At 39.9% G+C, this 27824-nt stretch overlaps 1 protein-coding gene across 5 annotated transcripts; it reads right to left on the reverse strand.

Annotated features, from left to right (window-relative positions):
* On the reverse strand, window positions 1-27311 carry tjp2a (tight junction protein 2a (zona occludens 2)). 5 transcript variants are annotated; one of them, XM_008324297.3, is made up of 25 exons: window positions 27095-27311; window positions 20497-20626; window positions 15101-15154; window positions 13368-13492; window positions 13041-13143; window positions 12034-12772; window positions 11561-11664; window positions 10780-10933; window positions 9601-9718; window positions 9198-9328; window positions 7701-7779; window positions 7440-7590; window positions 6992-7100; window positions 6531-6750; window positions 6138-6325; window positions 5820-5915; window positions 5009-5088; window positions 4716-4926; window positions 4492-4592; window positions 4165-4401; window positions 3922-4014; window positions 2703-2906; window positions 2316-2393; window positions 1689-1774; window positions 1-598 (listed from the first exon to the last, which is right to left on the reverse strand). In XM_008324297.3, exons 2-25 carry the CDS (start codon window positions 20497-20499, stop codon window positions 451-453), a joined length of 3612 nt encoding a protein of 1203 aa, XP_008322519.1. In that variant the 5' UTR covers window positions 20500-20626; window positions 27095-27311; the 3' UTR covers window positions 1-450. The 5 variants fall into 5 exon arrangements, with proteins under 5 accessions (XP_008322519.1, XP_008322520.1, XP_008322517.1 ...); XM_008324298.3 differs by lacking the exon at window positions 27095-27311 and having other exon boundaries at window positions 4177-4401; XM_008324295.3 differs by lacking the exons at window positions 20497-20626; window positions 27095-27311 and adding an exon at window positions 17380-17908.
* Window positions 27312-27824: the final 513 nt, after the last annotated feature.

Raw genomic sequence — 27824 nt, forward strand, 5'->3', positions numbered from 1 at the left:
AATTTATCTATGGGATAATGTGTTAACAATTCTCTGTTGATAAAAAGTGAATTCTACCTTAAAACGAACGTGATCATGTGATAATTCTATTTGTTTTAAACAAAACATGACATTCAGCTGATTGGACTGGAAACTGACTTTTTAGCTGAGGTAAAGAGTAGTTATTTATTTTCTTTTAAGTATTTTTTTGTGAAAAATTTCCAAAAAAACGACACCATTTGCCTGGTGGCCTGGATATAACAAGACAAAAGAAGCTGTTCGGTAAAAAAAAAAAAAAAAGGATAGAAAACTTTCTATAAAACTACTTACAGCTGATATGTGTGTTTACATAAAGTACAATGTGTGCTGCAACAACCGAGAGTCCACAGAGTTCCCAGCAAGCACACTGAGGAGATGTAACTGAGCGTTACGGCTACGGCTGACCATGTCACTTCCTGTGAACACCCTGGTCTATAGCTCAGTATCGTTGTACTTCTGTGGATTGTAGTAGCCTCTCTTGTTCTGGTCTCCCTGCTGTCCTCTGTCTTCCTGTCCTCTGGTCTCCATGTATGAGTATGGTCTGGTGGGCGGAACCTGAGGCTCAGCACTAGAACTGGACCTGAGCACAGAGAACCAGTTTTTTTTAGTAAATATATATATATGCAGTGGGTACAGAAAGTATTCAGACCCCCCCCTTTAAATTTTTTACTCTTTGTTATATTGCAGCCATTTGCTAAAATCATTTAAGTTCTTTTTTTCTCCCCCTCATTAATGTATACACAGCACCCCATATTGACACCCAATACTGACAGGGGGTCTGAATACTTTCCGTACCCACTGCATATATATATGCTGTATATGTGTATATATATATGTGTATATGTATATATATATGTGTATATATGTGTATATATGTATATATATATATGTATATGTATATATATGTATATATATATATGTATATGTATATATATGTATATATATATATGTATATGTATATATATGTATATATATATATGTATATGTATATATATGTATATATATATATGTATATGTATATATATGTATATATATATATGTATATGTATATATATGTATATATATATATGTACATATATATGTACATATATATATATACATATATATACATATACATATATATACATATATATATATATATATATATATGTATATATATGTATATGTATATATATGTATATATATATATGTACATATATATGTACATATATATATATACATATATATACATATACATATATATATATACATATATATACATATACATATATATACATATATATATATATATATATATAGACTAATCAGTAGAGTATAGACCAAGTGTGGGCAAAGTTTTTGACTTGGGGCCACAATTGTCCTAAAATTGAACAGGGAGGCCGGGTCAGGAGCAGATGGAGTGTGAGTTTGAACTAAGATAGAAGACATGTAAAAGTCATGCTTAAAGGTTAAAATGTTAAAATGCTTTTATCATTTTCTATGCCATCTATTGGGGAAACGTAGGTATTGCAAGGAAAAGGCAGAAGTATAATGATTATAGAAATAAATTATATAATTTGGAAAAGTTTGGCGGGCCGCATTAAAAAGCTGAACGGACCGCATCCAGTTCCCCGGGCCCTTAGTCTGCCCATGCCTGGTATAGACTGTGTGCTTGAGGGAGATGTTCTTACCCAATGGGCTGAGGGCGGTTCAGGTTTGGTTTGGGCAGCTTCATTGGGACGGCATAGATGTCTGGATGTTTCTGTGCAATTTCCAACTGTTAATGCAGTAAAAGCAGGAACCATGTGAGTCAGCGCTACAACCAAAATAAACTGCACACAATGAGCTTAAGTAGTAAGTAAGTAAGTAGTAAGTATGTTCATATTAGTTATGTTTGGACTCGATTTGAATGAATACTCCTAGACACATCAGGTCGGTCTGTGATCTGACCCTGGGTCAAATCAGTGGGGAATTCTTCAGCCAAACATACTACAATATTTATATATATATATATATTACAAATAACAGGCTTTTGTATAAAGCAAACATATTTGTCAACTACAAATAACAGACATTTGTATAAAGCAAACATATTTGTCAACATCCACGTTTATTAGACGATTCAAACCTTACTACTTGTTTTGTACAAATAAAAACTATGCATTTTTACTTGCAATCAACAATAAGAAATCTAAAAACTCTTGTTGTTTATCAGGATTATTAAAGATTTGAATCTGTTTATAGTCATAATTGTTTTCCCTCCAAATGTCCGTCCACTAATAATAATAATAATAATCACAGCAGTAACTGTCACCTACCCGAGCGTTCTCTGCCTCCTGCAACTCCAGTACCCTCTGAGCTCGAGCCAAGTGGTCCATCTTCTCAAAAGCTTTAATCTGACAAGAGAAAAAAAAACCAGAGATCACTTCTGACCCTTGCTGGTTTGGTACTGATGAAACAATAAAACCACGTTGACAGGGTGGGCAGCTCTGAAATGATGAACAACGATGGTGAGACAACACTGATGAAAGTGATGAGAGACAACAAGGACTCGGGGCATTGACAACATGTTCAGTTACCTGCACTCCTTCATTCTAGTGTTTTCATACGAAGCAGTTAAAGTCAGAATAGAAGGAACATTGAAGTAAAAGCAGTTGACCCAGAGAAGGACAAGATAAGGAAAAGTGTGAAATCTATCACACAACCTTTCCCAGGAAGGACTTGTTGGCAGGATCATCCTCCTCCCCCCCTTGTTTTACACTCTTCTCCTCAGAGGGCAGGTTCACACGGTTGAAGGTGGGTTTCACAGCCACAGGAGGAGGGGGGAGTGGTTTGTTGATGCCGACCATGTCAGTGCTGACGGTGCTGCTGGAGCTCCGAGTGGAGTCGGTCCGAGTCTGAGCCCGCACCTGTTCAGGCAGTAGAGAAAATGTTTTTTTTGTTTGTTTTTTTTATCTTGGGAACAACCATTAAAGTATATTAGTGTACTTCCTATAGTTTTCCACTGCCATCTGAGTCCACTGTAGTAAACCCAACCAAAGGATTCCAACTAACACTGTAGACCAGGGGTGTCAAACTCAAATCCAATAATTAATTAATTCATCCACTTATCCGTTACCGGGTCGCGGGGTCAGCAGTCTCCACCCAAATCACATGCACATGCACCGTACCTAAACCTTCCTGTGGGTGGTGAGTCCACTGGAAGGTACCAACCGCCCTAACCGGGATTCGAACTTGCCCAGGAGGTGAACCCTGGGGTTCCACACCAATGACAGAGACATTGTCTCTGGGCCAAAGCGCCACCCCAAACTTAATATTTATTTAAAAAATTAATGGCAATTGTACATGTTTTCCCTTCTCTCCAGATATGTAATGTACATTTTTTTTATATGGAAACAAACTTTAGTTTTGCTTAAACATTGAATTTGGAACAACTTAAGCTTGATATAATAAACACATGAGAAATGATTAAAATAAAACACACATCAGTGGTATTCGTTTCTTATTATGTCTTTTTATCTCAAGTCTTTCGAGTTCCTTTTTAATTTAAATGCCAGCATATAGCCCATATATACTGGCGGGCCAACTCTAGTACACTTTTGATATGATCTCGCGGGACAAATATAATTACACTGTGGGACAGATTTGGCCCCCGTGCCTGTGTTTGACACTTGCTGTAAACTGAAACATTTCCAGTAAATCACACCATTGCGCAAAGTGAACTCCCGATTAAATTGCAAATGAATCCCAGAATTTTAAAAAGTTTTTTTCAATGTACATTTAATACAAATGTCTGTAAACCGTAATATTAATAATGTAGTAAAAAATATTTTTTATTGTCTTTTTACTTAAGATTTATTTAAAAAATGATTTAATAATAAAGGAGGAAAGGACAGGGGGAGGGTCGGAGTGAGGCGTTCTCACCTTTGGGGGCTCAGGGATAAAAGAGGGGGGAGGACTGGGATCTCTATTCAGAACTTCTTTGCTCCCTGACCTCCTCCTACGAGGTTCAGGCCTCTACACACACAAACAAATACACACACACACACACACACACACACACACACAAACAAACACATGCACACACAAACACACGCAGGAAGGTTGTTAGTTTCACTGCAGCCCACACACCAGCACAAACCAAAATGACTGACAGTCTGTAATAACCTGTAATCTGACCTCATCTGGCAGCACTGGCTCTGACGACCGACTGATGGCCGACTTCGGCTGAGGTTCGTCCAGTGGCTCGTCGAGCTCATTGTCGGTGTAAGTCCCCCCCTCGTCTGCTGTGTCGTCATAGTCACTGGTCAGGCGGCTGTCCATGCTAAGGTAGTCTGCGCTCATGGCCGACAGGTAGGACATGCGGTCATCGTGGAGGTCCAGGTCCTCATCTGAACCATCCAGCTGAGAAGACATGCACCAGGGATTAGACTTTGTCAACAAAGTCTTTGTCAACAAGTCAATTGTTCTTTGTTGTTTCTGACATGGACTCACTTTTCCCTCACAGACCCACACTGCTCGTTCCTGCTGCTCCTGAATGCTGTCTTTCACACTGCCGTACCAGCTGTCGTTGGCAGAGTTCAGGTCGATAGTTGCTGCACAAACACAGAAGGTCAAACTTGTACTAGAGCTGAAGCTCAGGAGTCCATTTAACACAGGTTACAGCATGTTAATAACAGTGAGTCTTAAAGAGTGACTGAGTCCAGTCTGGACCGTACCGGTGAAAAGATGTGAGCAGGTTTTCTTCAACTTGACGGCCTGTTCGTACAGTTTGCGCGCGCTGCGACTGGATCCTGGTATAATGCGGTTCCTCATGGTTTTAACTCCCTGTTTGCTGTCAGGGTTAAGGAAGATGACGATTGGATACCACTGAGTGTAGTTCAGGGTGTCCACAGCTTTGGGGGTCACATCCAGGAGAGCGTGGAGGTCCTGAAAGAACAACAAGAAAGATGAGAGGTTCGGAATAGAGTTTTCTTAGTTTTCTTTTTAGCTCTTCTTCCACTCTCTGCACCTGTTCGATGATTTGTCTGATGGTGTTGAGTCGAACAACTCCAGAGGATTTTTCAGTGCCCGCATCTTTAGGCTCCGTCTCTGCACCAGGAGAAAAAAGAAAAAAACAACAATGAGTGAATTTATTCATTTGACATCAGAGGTCAACTCTACAGAGTTCCACCTGAAGAGCTCTTTTTTTAGTTCTCAGGGTTTTAAGTTTAAATCTTGATCACAGTAAAGGCTCAAGACAAGACAACTCTCCATTGTTTAAATCTCAGAGCTTATAGAATATTTAGATTATTGCTCCCAACAACAAGAAACTGTAGTTTGTAAGTTTGATCCCCAGTCATTCTGTTCTCCAGGTTCTTGCTTTAGACCACAAATGTAGACTGGGGATTACGTTAACTGTTCACTCTAAATTGAGCACTGGTGCGAATGGAAGTGTGAATGATTGATTGTTTCCAGTGATGGACTTGAGCATAAGCTGTAGCACCAGCCCTGCTCTACGTCTGCTTGGCTGGGCTCCAGACCCAGCCATGAAAAAAACTGTGATTTTCTATACGTGGCCCAGTGATGGACTTGAGCATAGGCTGTAGCACCAGCCCTGCTCTACGTCTGCTTGGCTGGGCTCCAGGCCCAGCCATGAAAAAAACTGTGATTCCCACTTAATCCTACCCGTGGTCACTTGTTTCCTTTCCTTCCATTAACCATTTTTTCTTAGCTCTCCTTCGTTTGTCTTTATTGCTGTTCACTATCAGACAAACAATACAACTGACCTACAACCTAGTATTAACAAATTATTTTGTTTCGGACTGAGGCCGAAGACTTACTGGCGATGACAAACAGGTGTGGCAGATCGTTGGCCAGTTTTTCATTCACAGCGTCAGAAATGGGTCCAAAGATAACAATGGGTCGTTTGAATCCAGCTGGAGGCCATAGAACAGAAAATCAAATACAGCCAGAGACGCTAAGGAAGAACAAACAACGAGGAGGAACAAATGTAAAACAGTCTGAGGGTCCTTCACATTTGACAGGAATCACTGTCACTGTTTAAATGACTTTGACTGAAGAGCTAAGCTCAGAATTATATCCAATGTTTGTGATGTCGCTCAGACCTGTTCAGAAAAAGGGGTTATTTCTGGAGCTACCTTCTCGTAAAACCACTCTCTCATAAGCTGGGAACTTGGTGGTGAGAGGAACAGCGCTCAGATCTTCTCTGCTCTTCCTCATGTCCTTCTTCTTAGCCGCCCGTTGACCCCTCAGCCTCCAGAAATCTCCTCTGTCGTTTCCAGCCGCTGCTCGGGCGGCGTTCTGAACGTTGGCCATTTGGTCAGCTCTGTTTGGAGGGTAAAATAGAACTTTTAACACATTTCATCTTCAATTTCCTTTTTCTTTCACTCTGATGCTGATGAACTATCTTCCTTCCTATCCTAAAAATTCAACTTCTTATTTCTGTAAGATTTCTTCGTCTAGTAGCCACATTCTCTAAAACTGTCTTCTGGATCTTCAGCATACACTGACTTGCTCAGGTCCAAACAAACCTGCTCTTGTTGGGAATGATTCCTTTCTCCAGCAGCTGGTTGTCACTGGTGGTGCGGATGGCCAACCAGTTTCCCAACTTTCCATCATAAAGAGTGTCCGTCACCTTGAAGATTTCTCCTCTGGCGAAGGGGAGACTCTGTGGACTCTCCTTCTCGTACTCAAAGTGGGTCCTGATGAAGAAGGAGTCGCCTCTGCCCGAGGCCAGAATGTCCTCGTACACTAAGAAAAAACACAAACCAATCAGGGAGCTACACTAAAGTATTAATATATTAAGGAATCTGGAGAGGACATGAACATTGTACTAATACAGAATATAAATCTGTGTAGACATGAATGAAAAGCTGTGTACAATTCATTCTAAAATCATATGAATGTATTTTCGATAAATTATAACAAGAATATAAAACAAAGCACATGTCTTCCCTCACAGTGAGACTATTCCGTCTGTGCAGCTCAGTACCTTCTGGTTTACTCTGGACCAGAATGGTCACGTCCTCTCCTTTAGGAATGTCCAGCAGGTACAGGACAGCATCTTCCCTCAACATTCCTCTGAAGTCCGTGTTGTTCACCTGGAACACAGGAGAAGGCGTTACTATTATGTCTGCGTTGAAAGCAAGAGCTGTACAAATAACATTTCATTATCAATTCAATCCATTTAGTCAATGCTGAAAAAAGTTTCACTCTCCATTAACATTAGGTTTTTTTTCTATTGTTTGGAGAGTCTGTTTCAGATGTTCGTCAGTGTTAACTTCGGACTGACGTCATCACGTGCGTCAACAGCAGCACTTTTAAACCAAGAGTTGGTTTTCAGCAGAAAATGTGTTTGACTGCTGGATTCTTCTTCTCTGGCAGAGGAGATTTTTATTTAAACGACTGATTTCATTCTGTTTTAATCATTGAAGAGTCACCTTCATGATCTGGTCTCCACTGCGCAGACCTTCCTGCTCTGCAGGACTGTCTTCCTGAACACCAGCGATGAAGATGCCAACGTCGTTTCCTCCTGCCAGCCTCAGACCAACGCTCTCTCCTTTTTGGAAACGCACTGTGATTGTGTTTGGTCTGAACAATGGTGAGAAAAAAAAACAAAACAGAGGAGAACCTTAGAACATCACCGGAAAAATCACAACAGAGGAGGGTTTCCAAAATGTTTGACACAAGCAGTCACTGACCCAAAGACTTCCTGGTCCTCAAAACTCGTCTTCACTGGGGCTTTAGACGGAACGTGGAACTTTGGAGCTGGAACTGCCGCTGGTGAGACACAGACAGGTGTTACCTGCTGCTCTGATTTAGTTCTTATCAGCTTTTTACTGTCGCTACCAACGTTTTAGAGAGAGACCAGAATCAGATTCAACAGACAGTTGTCAAAAGTCCAAGTCTAACCCTGATATTCCACTGACTGTGTCAGTAGGGCAATACGGCTGCGCCTTGGTGTGGCTGCATCTAGCACTTCTGTCTACATTCCACGAGGTGCGTTACCGCAGCAGCGCCTTGCGAGCCAGCTTAATTCACATGATATTATAGTAATAATTCCAAGTAGTAGTAGTAGTAATAGTTTCCGTTGCCTCCCACATGTGGATAAGCAGTTGTGTATAATCTGTTTCCTTTATTTTACTGATTTTGGCTTGCTTATTAAGTCCTACTCAGTTTTTATGTAATTGCACTGTAGCGGCGTTGTTAGTTATAGGGTTTTATTTTGAAGTTAAAGAGAAGTTGTGTGCAGATACCATGTCTAATGTCTGTTCTGTTGCAATCTTATCTGTTTAAATGGATGCTGCATCTGTCAGAAATATACTCGCCACCTAACCGAAGTGCTGCGGTCCAGCGAGCTGGAGCTGGGATGCACCTGAGACTGAGAGCACAGACTAGGGATGTAACTATACATTGTGAATTGGTTGGAAATTGATACAAATGCATGCCAATTCGCATTGATTCAAATGAAAGAAATTAATCGTGCATCGAGGTGCAGGGGGGGTAGGATGTGTTATCTCAAAATGTTACTGTCACGAGACTACACTAGGTGGCGGTATGCACCTAAAAATGTTGGTTGTGACCCTCTCTCAAACCATGAGGTCAGGTAACCTTTGTGACATTCAGTGTTCAAACAGAATGTGGGAAAACACTTCTTCCACAGACAGTGTTTCTGTAAAGAAATTTGGATATTTCTGTTATTTAATTAAAGTTTAAGAGGTACTACAAGACCATTGCAGTTGGTAACGGGAAAGTTTAAATAAGAGGCACTAAAAAGAGGCACTACAAGACCATTGCAGTTGGTAACGGTACTTAGCGTAGTTCATACAAAATAATCATCATTGCATTTGGTCATAATTTGTCTGGAGCTCATTTTGTTTAAAAAAAAAAGGGATAAAATGGTATTGTTAACAAAAAATGATATTGTGAGGGATAAAATAGTATTGTTAACAAAAAATGATATTGTGAGTTGAGTGCATCATCATATCCCTAGCAGAGATGCAGCATGATCAACAACGGAGGAAACAAACATGTTGATTGATTAGCCGGTGGAAATCATGGACTTCAGGGCTGCAGTTCACACTGGAATCTAATGGTGGTGACAATGTAGTGTGAACCACGCGCACACAACAGTTAGAGCTCGGCAGAAACAACCTCAACATTGGACATAAAGAGCTGCAGTGTCTTGTCACACTGACCTGGTGGTGACTGTGGCGGAGGCTCCTCCCTCTCTGACTGTACAAGTACGGTGTCCTCAGCAGCTCTGTCAGGAAGTCTGAAGGGTGTGGGCATAGCACCCATCCTTGTAAGTCTGTTGGGTGGCTCCTCACTGCAGTATCAACACAGGTGAACACAGGTGCCATGTTATCTATCTGTATTCTGATTTTTTTTTTTTTTGTCTTATTTTTTTTTGACCTGAGGTCATATAGTTTAACATTGTTTATATGTTTTTTTTATGTTAATCCACATCTTAAATGTTGGGGTTTTATTCTTTCCTCTGATGAAACCCAGCGAATTAATTAATCTGCTACGGCACAAATGATGGAGAATTATATACATATAATACAAGGTCAATGACTTACAGAACATTAAAAATCTTACCTGGGTTTCTCTCTTAGCTTCTCATTGGAGGAGTGTGAGGAAAGGTCAGAGTGGTGGCCGCCCCCTCGCCTGTCGTCCTGTGGTGAGTAGGAGCGATACGACTCGATCTCTGAGATATCTAAAGGAAAACAAAAGGAATGACAAAAAAAAAAAAGAGTAACAACTCGGAACCAATAAATGTCCAGAGTATTTGAGCGGTAACTTCTGTCAGGACATCAGGATTAAGAAGATAAAAGTGAATTAAGTAATACAAAATAACAAATGGACATAAATGAATTTTTTTTTTTTTTTTTTTTCAAATGAATTTGGTTTTAAATGACTCGTGTTAGCTGCAGGTGTGTAGTGTGTTTTAGAAGGACGAAGGTCAGGTCATGACTCACTCTGAGCTCCAGCTAATATTTTAATTATTAGTAGTTACAATAATAACACAGTGGGCTGGTGTTTATCAAGAGTTGTTCTTCAGGTATCCTGGACCAAAGACAGCAGGGTCATTTTCAATGAGATTAAGAATGACAAAAAAGAATAGATAGAAAGTAAGCGAAAGGGAGAGGGGTTTAAAAAACAAAAAAAAAAGGTAAAAAGGACAAAGAAGAGATGACGGACAGAGACGTGGGGAGGGGTGTGTCTGTGTGTGCCAAAAAAACTAACAAGCAGAGCCTAAAGCAGACAAAGTAGGTCACAAGTCTCCCAGCTATCTCACCCTTGCCCCCCCCCCCCCCCCCCTTCACTGATAACACTGACTCAGAACAATCCACTCACACCACATTTGTGGACTGATATAAACCAATCAAGCACAGGCCCAGTGGTCATGTGACATCAAAACCGGGTATAAAAGACAGAGTGATGATGGTGAATAAAGAGGAGTATGAACTGGTGAATTTCTGGTAAGCTCAGTGATGAGGTTAGTGACGTAAAATGAAACTAAAAACTGATGTGTGATTAAAAGCTTTATTTAAATGAAGGGAAATGAACAAATACAGAAACAACAACAAAGGCAAACACCAACACCACAACTGTATATATACAGTATATATACTGTATATGCTCAGATACTTTGTTGATATACCGTAACTACTAATGTATATTTCGATACTGTTTGATTAGCAGACGGTCACTGGGCAGGGATCTGTCTTTACACGGGAAAGGATCTGCTGCTTTTCAACATGGTTGGACTCTCACCATCAAGCTCAGAGTCACTGTCCACCAGAGGTGGGACTCGAACCAGGATCTTCTGTCTGTCCCTCTGCACCACCAGCTTCAGCTTCCCACGAGACTTCTCTATCAGCTTCCCTGCATCACTCAGAGAAAGGTTCTCCGTCACTGTGCCGTTAATCTGGGGGGAGAGGACACAGGCCCGAAGTGAGCATGGAAAAATACTCCTGCATGTCGACAGCAGAACAGTGCAGTTCCTCATGGGGAAAGTAGAAACAGGAAGCATCGGTGCTATTGAACCATAAAAGCCTAAGAGCCGAGAACTCAGTCAGTTACTAGGCCTGTGGCCAGGGATAATTGGTGGAGCATGTTGCCAGAGGGTTGCAGGTTCAAAGGCCACCTGACTACGATGTGTGAGTCACTCACCACCTACTGATATCTACAGAGGATGGGTGTCTGTGTGTCCGTAGAAGTCACTGTTCACAAAGAACTGCAACTGAGCAGCAAAGTATGTGTAAAGATGATGTCAATTCAACTTCTCTAAGGGATGCTGTTCGTTGAAGATCTACATTTTGAAACACACATATCTCGTTTTAATAAAACTGTGTTTATTTAAATATATTTCATATTTAAAGTCTCATGAGTTAGGATTATGTGTTTGTGTGAAAGAAAACTAAAATGTTATATTTAGGACTCAGATTAAGTCTTTCCTCAACACAATCTATCTATGGTACTGATCAATGAGCAGAAGGAAACCCAAGTACCCCTGAGTGAAGACCATGATCATGTGAGACTGCAGTATCTCTACCTTCAGAATGATGTCGCCCTCGTGCAGGTTTCCATCTCTGCTGGCCAGACCTGAGCTGCTCATCTCCTTGATGAAGAGCTGACTGCCCAGACGCAGCCCATACTCTGGGAAGAACGAAACAAAACACATTGGGGGCTGAGCAGGATCCAAACACAAAAGTGACACACACACACACACAAACACACACTACTGTAACAGATGCATTGGTACTTTCTAAAGTTCCACAGCACAGAAGAGTGAGAATTCTTGTCTAGAATAGAGAACCACACATTTTAAAAATGTGAAAATAATCTGAATTGGTTTTGAACTTTTGCAGCCCTCGAGTGAGAAGAGAAGATAATCTAAGCAGCTATGACACACTAATCACCAGATTCTTGGACCATTGCTGACCGTCCAGGTCAAATGTGTCTCTTGTGTTTTGTCCTCAGTCCAAAACCAAATGTCAGTGATTGTCAGTGTTCCATGTCTCTCACCTTCATTGGGTCTGTTCTTCAGCAGCAGAACACTCACTGGTTTGTCCAGTGGTTCCAGATCTCTGGCGGGTCGAGGAAGAGGAATGGGCATAGGAGGTGGTGACGGGGATCGGTCCAGACAGTCCCTGCTCCCACTTCTCCTGATGGGCTCATCATACTTCCTGGGATCGCTTGGAATCCGCTCTCTCCCTCGTTCAAAACTCTGATCCCGGCCTCCCCCCCGTACAGGACTGTAGCTGTCTCGTCTGTTGCGGCGGTCCGGACTATTGGTACGGTCCAGTGTCCTCTCGCTGCGGAAGCGTCTGTCTGGACTGTAATCCCTGTCCAGAGCCCTCTCGCTGCGGTAGCGGCGGTCAGGGCTTTGGTCTCGGTACTTTCTGTGCGGACTGTGCTCACGGTCCAGCATGTGTTCACTCCTGTAGCGGCGATCGGGGCTGGGCTCTCGATCAAGAGTGCGACCTCTGCTGCCATCCCTGCGGTACTGGCGGTCCGGACTCAGATCCCGCTCCATGTTCCTGCCACGGTCGTATTCTACATCGTAGTCGCGCTCATGAGTATGATATCCAGAATCCATGTAGCCACCACCGCGCTGCCTCTCCAGGCTGTGGTCCCGCCCGGCACTGTACACACTGCGGCGGTCCTGGTCGTAGTTGTAGTCGTCACTGGCAAAGACACGTTCACTGGGCGATGGAGGACGGATCATGACGTTGACAGGGATTTTTCTGGGTCTTTTCACCGTCTAAAGGTTTTGTTAATAGAATAGAATAGTCTTTATTGTCATTGTAATACGAGGGTACAACGAAATTGAAACAAAACACAGAGTATTCTATAATTAAAATATTTTGTTTATGAACTCGTAAAAAAACAACTAACGTTTTAATATTAGTTTTAGTTCAAAGGACATTATTTTCTAAAACCTTTCAAACCAGAGAGTTACAAAACAATTACCCCAGTGTGGGATCAATAAAAAAAAAAGAGTTCAATCTTATATAATCTAATCTACTCACCACTTTTGCCACTTTGCCACATTTTCTGAGAGTCTGCACAGCAAAGGTGTGGACTGCCCCATCCATGGCTACAGCATTTACCTGAATAACTCGGTCTTTCTCACTAAACAGACACACAGAAACAGAAAGCAAAAAAAAAAAACTAAACAAAACCCAAAATCAGAACAACATCAAATCTGTAAATATAAATAAATGGTTTTATAAATGTCAACAGTGAGTGTGTTGTAAATGTAAACTTTTGAAACATTTGTTGAAATAATGAAATTATTCACTAATCTCCACAAACGTCCACTCAGTTCCAAATTAAATTAGTAAATTAGTCCGTACAACAACAGGCCATCAGCGGGTCCTCCCTGCAGGACATCTGACACCACAATGGAAGTCTCTCCTGTCTCCTCATTGGGGTTGTCCCGTCCTCCAGACACTGCAATGCCAAAGCCCATCTTTGAGTCCTAAGACAAGAGAGACAAAAGATAGATGTCAAGAGCACAGATGTTCAATACCAATTTTTTTTCAGATCGCGTAAGAGTACTCACGCGACTACTCACCGATACCTAGTACCGATTTCAATACATAAAACGTTTCAATGAACACAATGCCAAATATCTTTTAATAAAATCATTACATTCTGAAAAAGGCAGAAGAGTCACCACAAAATAGTTTTAATGTTTATAGTATAACTGTAAAATAAAACACAAACAACTCTGTGAGATTTAGTATTTGTTTGAACTGCATTCAGGAATAGAAAATAAAACTGGCTTGATTTTTACCGTAACCTTTCGTAAAGTTCACTGTAGCACTAGCAATTAATACTCTATTTAGTGCACACAGTTTCGCTCCCTATTTGTGTTCACACTGTAGACTGAAAGGCGACTCTGTCACCACGGAAGAGTAGCTTTTTATTTTGTGTAGTCCCTGTAGCAATATCAGGTAGTTAGTACTACTTAACATTATCATTTTTTCCCCTTGCGTATGGGTGGCCGGCATCAGCAGCCTATAACAAGTTCTGATACTTGCCCATCCCTAGTCAAGAGTGTCTTTTTTTATTTGAAGAACATTTGAGATTAAGGGTTAGTTTTTTTAAGTAAATTGGAACTTAGTCGGTGGCTCTTTGGCCCAGAGGCAATGTCTCTGTCATAGGTGTGGAACCCCAGGGTTCACCTCCTGGGCAAGTTTGAATCCCGGTTAGGGCGGTTGGTACCTTCCAGTGGACTCACCACCCGCAGGAAGGTTTAGGGGGGTTGGTGCGGTGCAATGTGATTTGGGTGGCGGTCATGGAGACAGCTTCCCCGGCGACCCAGTAACGGATGAGCGGATCAAAATGGATGGATGGAACATAGTCTCAACTTAATCAATAGAACTATTTTAATTCTCGTATAATTATTTCTTAACTGTTTATAAAATATAAAATCTGATGAAATCAGCACTGATTGGTCCCTGCAAGATTTTGTCTTGTTTTGACTGGCTGACTACTGCATCAATCTATTTTGTCTTCACCATTTTGTCCCTCAGAACTTCCAGTTGTTATCCAAAATTATAACATCTCAACAGCAATTCGGAATCTTTTATTCCCTGTCTGACTGATCTCAGATTTGAATTTGACTCAGCAACTGTTCACTAGAAAAACATTGTCATGTATAATTTTCTTTCTAGTTCAAACAACTTCCTTAAATAGAGAGTCCTTTTCAGAAAATGTGTTGAGTCTCTGGATGATTTCTGCCATCGTTGCTGCTCCAATCTGTTCAGATGAGATTAGGGCAGATTTGATGACCCTCTCCCTTTATCCTCTCCTTTCTATCTGTACTTAAATGAAATACAATATCCTCTACATCTAGTGTGTTTGAAGCAGATGGTGCTGGAGAGTTGGTTTTAGAGACAATAGCAAATAAAAATGTAGGTGTACAGGACAAATGTATATGCATACATTTATACCTATACATCTGTCTCACTGTTTTAAGTTAATCTTATTTCTCTTCAGAGGTCATCAGAGGTATAATTAGTTGTTAATCATTCCCCTGTGTTTAAACACCACACAGATGTTTTGCCCCTCATCAACTCACCCTGTGCAGAGTCACAGTGTACTGCTCCCACACAATTTCCTCCATGACTGGGTTCTGGGAAGAAACAGAAGAGTGACATGTCAGGTTGGACTTTCCTCAACAGATACATACAACCTGTAACAAACCAAGCCAACTCATTCATTGATAACCTGTAACAAACCAAGCCAACTCATTACACTCTAATGTTGTGACACAAATGACAAGAGAAACCACAAGCCTTTACACACTGCTACAAAACAAAAACTGACAAAAATAGATCTGACAAAGAGAATAAATATTAATGTGGTAAATTGAATTGACTTCGAAAGAAAAACTAATAATGCAATTCAAAATAATTCAGGAGGAAATCAAGAGCCTTCCTCAAGATAGTTATGAAAACAAGTGGAATCAGAGATTAAGGTCTTGTCTTTAAATCATATTAAAATAGTGCTGATAGTTGTCCATTCATAATTTACACCTCCATCTAAGGTCGGAATGAAGAATTATTGAGTTGATTAATTGTCAGCTACTGTGTGAGTTTTCCACAAAGCAATTGAGTGATAAGAAACATGATAATTCGTTACAGCTGTTTGCACTTTTCGGTCACGGGAATTGTAAGTTCACTATCAAATGTGACGTCTATGATATTAAAAATAATAAATAACAGGTTCACAAAGAACACCCTGTCACATCCACTTGCCCTGACCAGAGATTGGAACAAAGCTGCAGCGATGGGTTTAAGTCTCACTCACAAGTCCCTGCAGGATGCGTATGGTTTTGACAGCGTGAGCCCATTTCCTGTGCAAACTGAGGACAGTCTTCATAGTTGGCAGTCTATCTGTGTGAGCTCCCCTCTGCTGATGCTCCTCTCTTCTTCTACTCAGTGCGAGACTAATGCGCACTCAGCATCCCAGCATCCACCACCACCAGCAGCAGCAAACTCAGATCTCTACGCATCTGCCCGCCCTCCTCTGATGTAACTAGGATTCAGCTGTCCTACATTCAGTACAAATCCTACAGTACATCCAGTACACCGTAAACAAATGCAGCCACATCAGCAGGGAACACGCAACGATAAACCCCTGTAAACTGTTGGTCAAACATGACAAACCTTCACTCTAGTTTAATGTTGGACTATAAATCATAACACATGGCACCTGGAACTAAAAGTTTCTAATATGTTACACTTCTCTGCAAACCATATGAAAAACAGATTTTACATTAAGAAAAAAAGACATTGTTCTGTTCAGTTAACCATAGGCCACCAGCAAATTCACAAGCTGCACAAAAAAAATGTCATTCAATTCATTTGAATACATTTGAAGTCTAAGACTAGAAAGAAAACATTTCTAAAATATTTCCCATTGGTCCCATCGTCTTGTGAATATTCTTTTGTACATAAAATTTAGGCGGAGTTGTACATTTTTTTGAGTGAATTCTTATTATTTTTCAAGTGATTGAACAGGTTATCAATAAACAAAAACTTGTGGAGTAGACTTAGGAATGACTATGATTATCTAAAAACAATAAAAAAACAGTTAGCATATCCAAATTACTGATCTGTCTGCCACTGGTTTTAAATTGACGGCAACTGTCTAAATATTTATTTTTAGTAATTTATCTTACAATACGAACTGAAAATGCCCCTATGTTTACAGGTGTAATACAAATATTTATAGTAGGGTTAGTCTGTTTTACAATCGCCTACTGTACTCGGGTGTCTAATGGCTCATGTGAGCCTTTTACAGGCCTCCAGTGTAAACGAAAAGCGTTTTTGAAGTAACTTTTTTTCTGACAACCACACTGTACAAGCCTGCTCTCTACCGGCCAACGTGCTAAATTACGCCATAATTGTTCAAACCGATTTACAAACAACTTTTTAATATGGAAAATTACTCTATAAAAATAGATTAGAAATTAATTCAGAATATGACTCACCGCACTGACTACGTAATGACGAAAACATAGCCAAATAAAACTTATATTACACCACAAAATTGTACAAAAAGACGCGACTTTTGGAATCAAGAAAAAAAGAGAAAATATCCAGACGATTAAGACCAAAAATTGTATCACGAAAATTTTTTTAGGAACGACTTTCTCCACAAATTTTGAATCGTTAACGTCCGTCTCTTCGGTTAGCTGGAGCAGGTGTAGCAGGATGCAACGGTTTTTAACTCAACTTTTTTTTAACTAAAACTCAACAGTTTCACACAAAACGCCCGCAGTGTGTGTTGTTCGTTGTCTTTGTGGTGGTGTCTTATGTTGAGTATATGTTGAATAAACATGTCGGTACTTACGGTGAAGTATTTATGGTGGTATGTGCTCAGAGAGAGCGCGCCCCCCCCGTTCACTGGCATCACGCTCTTAAGTTTGAAACGGTCCCAGACAAGTCCTCGGGATTTAAACTAGAGAAGTGAGTAATTCGAGTGAATTCTAAACAGAAAATGAACATAAGTGATGGGAATTTCCAAATATGTCCTCCCTGACGCCAATGTCCAAGGTTAACGACTTAAAACACACTTTGAGAGAAGACAGTAGCACCGGCTGCTCCTGGCTTGGCTCAGATTAAACCAATAGAAGACAGGAGACGGGGGGGCTACGGTTTAACTTTTCTACTAATATTTGACCGTGTGAAAAGATTAGTTGTTCCCGCCTATAAAACAGCAGTTTTATTTCTTTACAAAAACTTGAAAAGTGTGTATGTAGCAGTGACGAACGACGGTAAGAAAAACGAGTGTTTTCTTTTTAAAAAGAAAAGCGTTTCACCCCTCTCCCATTATTGGGATGGATGAGTCCAAAAATAATTGATTTTGAGAGAACCTGGTTCTTTAACCCACAAAAGCACTTACAAATACAGAAATGTCTTATGAAATAATGAATTGCTTAAGTTTTTAATAATTTGTAAAAACTGGCAAATGCACTTACTATGTCCTCTTAAATGGCAACACTTTGGTCGTTTGGGGTCGAATTATAACCCACTTTAAAATAATCAAGTATATACTGTCAATCAATTATGCATTACATTACTTATGTGAATGTCAAATTCATTTAAAAAAGACTTGGAATTTAGGGCCAATATACACCATTTATGTAAGAAGTTGTAAAAAGTACCATTCAAAGTTTAATTTGAGGTCAGAATGACAAAAATCCCACAACAGTGGAACTTAAGATAGAGAAACAATGTATGGTATTCTCTTTGGAGTAGTCACAAAATACAGGCAAATTTAGACAGTCCTTAGCGTGTACGACAACCGGGGCAATTTTCAAGTTCAAAATTTTGTTCTTCGACAAGTGAGCTGGATAACCAAGGTTCCACTGTATTGTGGTTAATCATGCGACCATGAGTTGGGAAAATTTGCTTAGAATTTACCCCAAAACTCCCATTTAAGCAGAGTAGCAGCGGTTGGAGACAATCGGCATGATTATTCGACAAATGTCTGTGAGAAACAATTTGTTACTGTACTCCAAAAAAAAAACAAAAAAAACCTCAAAACTTCAAAAACTCTTTTTAACATCTATTAAGACAATCTTGTGTAGTCTGTACATAGCCTTAGCTGCTATTATCTCCAGAAACAGTTCTAACCAGAGTTCACCTCAACGTCTCACCCAAGAATTTGAATCACTGGATTCAGGAATGTATTCCCTGTGAAGGTAGGGTCCAGCCCAGATTGTGTGATAAGACCCGAGGTCAGGGCTCAGTGCAGCCCAGTCACATTCCTCCACACCAGATTACAGAGACAGAGAGACAGAGACAGAGAGGCAGAGAGAGAAAGAGAGAGAGAGAGAAACAGGAAAACTACCCCCTGCTGCAAAACAATGAAAACATCTTCACGGGATGCACTCAGTGGACGGTGTGGGAAATAATCATATAACAGGACGAAACAGCCACAGAAGAAAAGTAGGTGCTGGTATGTGGTTAGCCTCATATAACAAGAAGCTATGACAAATATGTTGACACTCTTGTACTCACAGCAGCTAAATTAAAGGTCTAGAAAAAGTAGACAGCCATGTGCAATGTTCCCACACTAACTATTACTATTGTTATGTTGTGTGTGTGTAACACTATCTAGCCTATGATGCATGCAATGTTCCCACACTAACCTCTATTGTTATGTTGTGTATGTGTGTGTAACACTATCTAGCCTATGAGTTTAAGCCAGTCCATTCCCGTTTTTCTTTTTTTAATCAGCACCAATCTAAATGATAAGAACATTTGCCAATATTAAAATGATCTAAAATCTCAAAATGTTATATTTTGTTATTATTCCTGCCATTTATATCACTACAAAATATTCTGTAATATGACGAGTGAAATCTTTGAAAGAGCTTTTTTCGGTTCCACAGTGTAACCACATGCTTGGCGCCTGCTGGGGGCAGCCTGTAAACAGCATATCTACTGCTAACACAAGATATAGTTCAATTTTTTTTCTTCAATGTAGGCCATTGTAACAATGCAGTGCAGGTCCACTGGACTGGATGATCTGTTCAAACGGCCAGTTAAAACAATGAGGTGCCTGGGACGTGACGTGGCCCTGGTTAATCATCCGTCCTGGACAGAGGAGGGAGGGGTCCTATGTTCACATAAGGAAACAGGAAACAGGAGGAACTCTGGGACACAATGAGTCACTCCATCAGCTAATCATAATAACAGTGTATCACAGGTCCTTTCACAACCCTCTAACAACATTTTGCCTCAGCTCAAATTCTCCTGAGACAATTTTTGTCTGTTCCTGTGACAAATGCAGATTTTTTTTTGTTTTTGTTTTCAATGAGATGTTTAAAGATTTAAGAGATGAGTTTGCCACATGCTCAGTTATGTAACTCCTTAAACGCAATCATATTTTGTATGACCCAAGTGAAAAAGGACAACAGTGTCAGAAGAATTAAGAATCGAACATGGTGAAAATAAATAAATAAAAATAAAATGTTTTCTCCTATATACATACAGTACATTAACTGTACTGTAGTTAATCATTGAATATGAACATGTTGTAGCTAGTAAGTATGCTTGTGTTTTACAATCATTTCTCTTTTGTACTTTGTTAATTACATTACAAAACCAATTTAAAGTAAAGGACGTGACAATAATATAATATGGGCTTTTCTGCTCTGTTTCCAAAATCTTCTCTTATACTCTGTTGACTCTGCAACATCAGCGAGAGAACGTCACTGCTACCAATGTAGAAACTGTCACTATCAGTGTCAGCATCTCCACTTCCATCAGTTTTCTGTACACGGCCACCTATAAATTCTAATGTGATAAAAAAAACTTCTTTTGAGAAAATAAAAAAAAAAGTTCCTGTTTTTTATGTTGTCACAGTTCTGTTAGTAATGGAAAAAAGAGTTGTTCTAAACAGAACAGAAATGGTTCCAGTTTGCAGTGGTTGTATCTTGGTTAACAATGAACAACGTACCATAGTAATAGCTGAGCAGCTGCGGGAGGAGAGGCGACGTAGGTACAAGTATTGAGCTTCTCTGGACCAACAGAACTTGCTGCTGCACTTTAGAAGATCAGTGCTGGTCCGGTCAAAGCCAGGCTGGTTCCTGTGGAAGACAGCAGGTTAATAAATGGAACAGAGCAGAGTGTCATTTGCATCTCAGCAAACTCATCATCTACTGTTCAGGCACTTGTACCAAGTGACATTTTGACAGAACAAATCTGCCATTAGTCCACACCTACCCGTGGTTTACAGGCTAACTCTGCCACAGCCCTATCAAAATACTGTATTACTTTATTGACTTTCTCAGTCTAACATTTATATATTTGGTTGTTACCATCAAAAACATACTGTAAAGGATTTTATGTTTTTGTCGGCAACAACAAAATATACTATATACATATTACATATGCAACTTTTGGAAATGAAATGTTTGCACAACATGTTGCAAATGTCCTTTCTCTTAATTACATTCATACTTTATGTAATAAATGATTCTATTGATTATTTCAACTTTTTGCTTCTCAAACTACAGTAAATTCGACCTGTCTGAAAATGAAAATCTAATCCAAAACGAAACAATGAAATAATTTTTTTAACAACAACATTATTAACAAAAAGTTGTAAAACAGGTAGGTGACATAATGTCACAGTTAAAGTCAAGTGACCTAAAAGGTTTGTTTACGTTGGTTGACCTAAAACTGTTCCAGAAACTAAAGATAAACAAACTGCTCTGATGACAGAGTAGGGGTTTCAAGTGTGTGTGTGTGTGTGTGTGTAGTTGGTCTGGGTAAGATATAGATTTTTTTTTTTAGACACATGTTGATATATTTCATACTCCTTATAGAATTAGGCTTTCGTTCTTCATATGGATATTAGAGCTATTGCCCTAAAATGACAAGAAATGAATCATGTTTAATTAATCATGAATTAATCACAAATAATAGTGATCAATTCAGAACTACCACAGTTTTAATCAGAATAAAAAAAATTCAACAACCGTATTTAATGTGTTTGCATTATAAAAGTATGTGAATGTATGCAAGCAAACTGCTCAAATATATTAATCAATGGTACCAATAATACCACGTTCAAAGAGTTTATCAGACACTTAGAGATTGTCTTGGACAATCTGACTTAGGGAAGGTAGTCACGATACCAGAATTTCCATGACTCTCGATAATTATTTGATACCACAATAAAAAACAAAAATAGGGCCACGTACTTTTAAATGCACTACTTTATTTTAAAACTGTTTCCAGCATATAAGATCACTGTGCTGCAACATATCTTTGCGCAGAAGTAGCCTCCCAGTATATAAACACAAACAAATACTGTGCTTATAAATATGGCCATAGCAAGTAAACTATTTTTCATTCATGAATAAACAGCAGCGGCGCAGAGGCTTCAAGTACATAAAAATAAACAGTATTGTTCTTATAAATATGCTAATATAAATCAAAAACAACATCCAACTATTTTACATAAAAAAAAAAAACATTCTGTGATTGTGGGCTGTGTTCGTGTGTGACTCTGCTCCCGTGTCTCCGGTCAGTAAGCTCCTCAGACTGATACTGTAAAAGACGTTTTAGTTAAAATAACATCAGCTCAGAGACAAACAGGTCAGAAACCATCTCATAGTATCAGGTTACATGACGGCATCGTTACATTAAGGCAGTATTTCTTTCATGCCCCCCGTACAGAAATGTTTGCACGATACCCCCCCAACCCATCTGTACAAACCACTGTATGAGTTGCTGCCACCTAGTGACTGGAGGATTGTTATCATTCAAGCATTAAAGCAGTGGTACACTTATGTCCAGCATGCCCCCCCCCCGGCACCTCTCCGCACCCCCTTGGGGGGGTCCGCCCCACTATTTGAGAAGCATTAATCTCAAGTACTCAATTACATTAACCATCTGTTAACATAAAGTAGCAACTGAGTGAGTGTTAGGCCTGCACCTCTGCAAACAGTGAGCAGGCTCCCAAGCCCAAATAATGTATATTCAGGTTTAGTATAAAGTGACAGTAAACTGAAACCCACTCACCTTGAATTCTTTAATCAACTTAGGGTGTCTTTAGGTGTCTTGCCAGGTTTGTAGTGTTTGCTCCTTTGGTTTGAAAATTTCTGAGGCACCGTTTGCCTGTCGGTTTTTGGTGGATTTAAAATAGCTCTGCATTCATCTGCTACAGACGCAAACGGATCTCCCCTGCGACTCCTACTTTCTGGTTTATCGATAAGCAAAGGTGTTGTGTTTTCACCCGCACTTACTGAGGGGATTTTCTTTTAAAGACAACAGCCGTTCTTGTTCGGCGGCTCAGTGCTCACATGCATAAACTACCCCGGTCACTTCTGCCAAGGATCGACAGAATGCCAGCAGAAAAGTTACATACTCTGTACTGGCAGTGCCGGAAAAAAGCAGGCATTGATGTACTTTTTTGGTGTTGGCATCGGCTTGGTACCAAAGTATCGGTTCTTGTGACAACCCTATCAGACAAACTTGACTTGATCCAACCTTAGCCCATGCTATATCCAGATTAACATGTGAGATCAGACTCATCCAGATACAGAGAGTAAACAACAGAATAATTCTCAGTCACAGTTTAACAGTAATCTTTTCAGACCTGACAGAGAGTGACAAGTCAGAACACGCTGCATCCAACGCCACGTTGAAACAACCTTAGGGCCAGGAGTTAGAAATGTGTTTTGGGGAAGGTTCCAGAAACACACATATTACAGTACGACACAAGAGCAGCTGCCATTATAGCAGATCAGCTCAGAGGGCTATGCATTTACAGTACGACATAAGAGCAGATCAGCTCAGAGGGCTATGCATTAAACATTAAATGCCTGCTGGTTTTCTAAAATAAGAACAAATAAGAGTGTCAATTCTGCGGGATCCACATGCTCGGCATGAAATAATGAAGACACACATCTGAGGTAGGTGTGGTGAAAACAGGGGTGAGCTGCTTCAACATGTAAGGCGCAGCAAATAACAACATGTGAAACCCATGGATCCTGAAAAGTCCAACTCTGTCCCGTCGTGTTACTGTCAGTCTTTATACCATTGACCTTCGCCAGAAAGCTGAGATTAATTTGACTTCGACCCTCAGAGATTAAAATGTCATGTTAATGGATGCACGGATTGATGGGTGGGGCGGGTGGATGGATGGATATAATTTAGTTTGCTTACTATTAAGTAACTATATAACCTGTAAGGACAAGTGATCATGGGAACATAATGGAAAGAAGGCCTGGAGGAGGAAAGTGTTCAAATATTCTAGCGACTTCTGAAACTACAATCTAATGCAGAAGTGAAGGAGCTTCAACATCTCCAAACACGAACATACCGCACACAAATGGGCAATTGTGGTGCTTAGTTCTGAGTGTGTTAGAGTTCTGGATAATGGACTGAAGTTGATAAGGTGACGGCGAGGAACAACTTCATTCGTCCCGTGTAGAACCTTTACCATCTGAGCAGACCTAAAACACTTTCATCAGCTGGAGCTGGAGTCAAAATCCATCAGACAGTTGGAAGCCTAAGAGCGCGACTAAAACTAAGAAAGTACAAAAATAGTTATTAATTGTTTGGAGTTCTGTGGACTGGAAAACAGAAATCTCAAATAATAATAATGAGGATTATGAAGTAAACTTTTGTGTGTATTTACATTTACAAATTTATGAAGTACACTTTTGTGTGTATTTACATTTACAAATGGTGTGTGCGTGACTGGGTGTTTTGCTCCTTGCAGCACCAGTTCTCAAAGTGAGGGGTGCGGAAACCAAAGTGAACGGCCAGTGAATGTCCTTTTGCTCAATTACAGTTTTTAAACAAAGTTCAGTTAAAGATTTGACAATCAAAACAATGGTGAACAAAGGAGGATCAAACAAATACACAAAGTTTATGAAGCACTTGTAACACTGCACTGTGGTTGCAGTGTGTTGCACTGCAAACACAGTTTAATCAAACCAACAAAATAAAAGTCAACCGATGAAGACGTAGCTTTACCGACACCGATCTTCTCACCGAGAAGACAATATTACCTATTGAATTATAACATTAGTTTTAGTGACAGATAATCCCAGACTCACCGCGGAGGTCTCCACAGTTTCCTGCCAGGGGGGAGTAGCTCCCTTTTATTCAGAGGAACAATTCCGATGGCTGCCTGCATGATGGTGATGAACTTCTTAAACTTCATCTTTGAATTTTTCCCTCTAGCATCGAGAGGATCCCAAAAGCGGATCAACTCCGACGGCTGCTACATCCACCGAACATCTTCTCACAAACAGCAGAACCAAAACCACATTCAACAGCTCCTTCATGGAGAACCAATGATCAGACTCCTCAACAGGAGAACGGGTTCCTGTGGAGTGGCTTTTACACAGATTTCTGTGATGCCCTTTTTCTGAGCGAGTGAGGATAAAAAAAGAAAAAAGGGAAACCAACAGCCACGCTGTTGCCAGGTGGTGGGCTGGTCCAGCTGGGATGACAATGACACGTCACTCTTACATAATTCTGATCTTCTCTGGATATTACACTAATGAAAATGCAGCGTCTGCCATTGCTGCTGCTGTCACCGCTGCTGCTGCAGTCACCACTGCTGCTGGGATAATTGTGGCACTAAGCCTGGGCAGACCCCTCCGCCCCATGCTAACATAATCCCTCCGCGCAACCAAGCTCAGTCTTGTCACCATTTTACACCCAGATAGACGCATCACCCCACCCCACATGCTCTCACACCTCCGTAATCACCGAGAGGACTGGAATAGATGCGAAGAACCTTCAGACTGATGTGAAAAAATTAGTCAAAACAAATACAGTTGGGTTTTCTTGGTGTAAAATGGAGCTCTTAAGTAAAGTAAAGTAAAGATGGAACAGATTTAAATAGATAATACTTCAAGTAAACACTTGACAGTGGATTTAAAACTTGGACTTTGACAAAACTGTGCACGTGTGGGGGGGAAAAAAATAATGTTCATAAAAGTGTAGCCACAAAATTCAAAATTTTACAAAAGAAATATCTTTGTGATCCTTCCCACTGCCCCACTGCTTTAGAAGCAACAAATGGGGACTGGACTCCCATGATGTCGACACATTCACAGCTGTTTCTTTGAAATAAATATATATGTATATATATATATATACATATATATATATAAAATCAATGTAAATGTAATAAAATTGCGTTACTCATTAGACAAAATGACAAATAAGTACTCTGTTCCTCTCCACTGTACTCCACTAGTACATATTTACTCCTTTGCTGCATCACGCAATGGTTACTCACTCCCCACTTTGGGAACCGCTGTCCTACAGCAATATGATTAGGATTATTTTGATAAAAAAAAAAAAATCAAAAATAGTTTAGTAGTCTTTATTTATTCACATTCTTGAGGTCACATGACTAAAACCTCCACTCTTCTACCCAGGTGACCATCCGCATTTACACACTGCACAGATTTAACATGTGCATTGTGTCAAACTAGTCAGCAGCTGACAGCAGGCTTCATGTCCTGAGAGGGGTTGAAAACAAATAATCTGTGCTACAGACTCGCCACCAGCTGGCCGCCAATACAAACTCTATAGACAGGATTTATACTCCAGCAGCTTGGAAGTCTGGATTATAGCTCTGAGGGACAAACGCACGAGAGCTGCTGCTGCTGCTGATGTGGATGAGCAGGGGGAAAAAAACCCTCACTGCTCTGAGGACACCAAAAATACCAGGGACACAGGATGGACGCACCAAAACTACAAGTCTATCTTTAAACTAGGATCTCCAAGGCAGGCCTTGGAGAACCTCTCACTGCAGCTGTTACAGCTCAGCATAAAAAATAAAAAAAAAAAAAAAAAAGTAGTAATTTCATGATTCACAGTAGAATCAAGTCTACACCAAGCAGATTAAACTGATTAAAATTTTAATTAGGTTTAATAAGGCACAAAAAAATTAAGAGATCTGATTAAAAAAAAAGTCTTGCCTGTCTTTAATCAAAGAGCTCCTGACTAAAAAAAGGAAAATGCAACAGTGTTAAAGAAAGGAATATAGAATTCTGCATGCATTATTTTAAACTGTGTCTCAATATAATCACAATAGTTTGTTTATAGTTTGTGACGACTCCCTGCTGCCACGACCCCCGAGGGTCCCCACAGTGCTTATATTTAAAATTAAGTGTAAAAAAGGTAATTTAAAATCTATTATTAAATTAATCATTTAAATTTTAGCTTTATTATAATCGTAAAAGTATATAAGGTGTACTGTGGTTAACGTTCCTTCTGAGGGTGGGGGTTGAAATCCAGCATGTGTCAAACTGCTGAACAAAAAACTTACTCGGGTTATAAGTTTTAGCGAATTTTTCTTATAACATGAATCAATGAATTAATTGTGAAACATGACATCCGTGTACCAAAACAAAACCTGTGTAAATTCGTGAAGACACTGAAAACACTGATATCCAAGACGGAAGAAAGTGTTCCGACAGAAACTCCAACATGGCAGACGTCGTTTCAAAAAAAGAAAAACACAAAACATTTTCGATGGTACATAACAACAACAAATTAAAGTTGGATTTACTCACCAGGTAGGTTAAAAATGGTGTCGCTTTCAGTTGAGTGATGTATTAAACTTGTCACTGACTGAACTAAAAGCGAAAAAAAAGAGCTTAAGTGACGTTTTGTCTGCTTCTTTCTGCTCCACTTGCTCTGTTTCCGGGTTTTCTCAGGTATGTGGGCATGGCTTCTGAACTGCAGGTGCTCTACTGTGCACTGACTCCTCACTTCCTCTAGCGGCAGGAGGTGGGACCGCTTCACTTATTGGTTTTGGTTGTAATCCGAGAGGGACCGAAAGTGACACACGATGAGTCACTTTGCTGTGTTTGTTTCATAAATACACGTCAGAAAACCGATGGGTTTCAGTCACACACATGGACTCAAACACAGATTGATGAGAAATTAGAACCATCAGAAGCTACCATATAATTAATGTAATACATTTAGTTACATGACAAACTTTGGAACAAATACTAAACCGGACAAGAAAGTAATTACAATATTTGTCGAACCTCTGGGACCAGAAGACCAGAACCTGGAATGGGTATTGTAAAAAAAAAAAAAAACCCCGTCCATTTTAACAAGTAGACAGACATACAGTAGTTCTCTTTTATTAGCACATTTTATTAATTAAAAAATAATTAATTACCGTAACGTAACCTCTTCTACTGTATCTGCTTAGTTGCAATCACTCACATTTCAGCAACCCAAGTGTTTAAATTATAGTGTGTGACGTCTTACTGTTGTGTCATAATAATA

Source organism: Cynoglossus semilaevis, chromosome 14 (assembly GCF_000523025.1).
Source record: "Cynoglossus semilaevis isolate Cse_v1.0 chromosome 14, Cse_v1.0, whole genome shotgun sequence".
Classification (NCBI taxonomy): Eukaryota; Metazoa; Chordata; class Actinopteri; order Pleuronectiformes; family Cynoglossidae; genus Cynoglossus; species Cynoglossus semilaevis.

Coding starts and splice junctions, on each gene's coding strand:
- tjp2a (XM_008324295.3), bottom strand. CDS start 17,439: ATGCCAGTGAACGGGGGGGGCGCGCTCTCTCTGAGCACATACCACCAT. Junction 7,780..9,197: donor TCCGCCACAGTCACCACCAG/GTCAGTGTGACA, acceptor GTGTCTCACCAG/CGGCAGTTCCAGCTCCAAAG. Junction 5,089..5,819: donor ACACCTGTTTGTCATCGCCA/GTAAGTCTTCGG, acceptor CTCCTGGTGCAG/AGACGGAGCCTAAAGATGCG.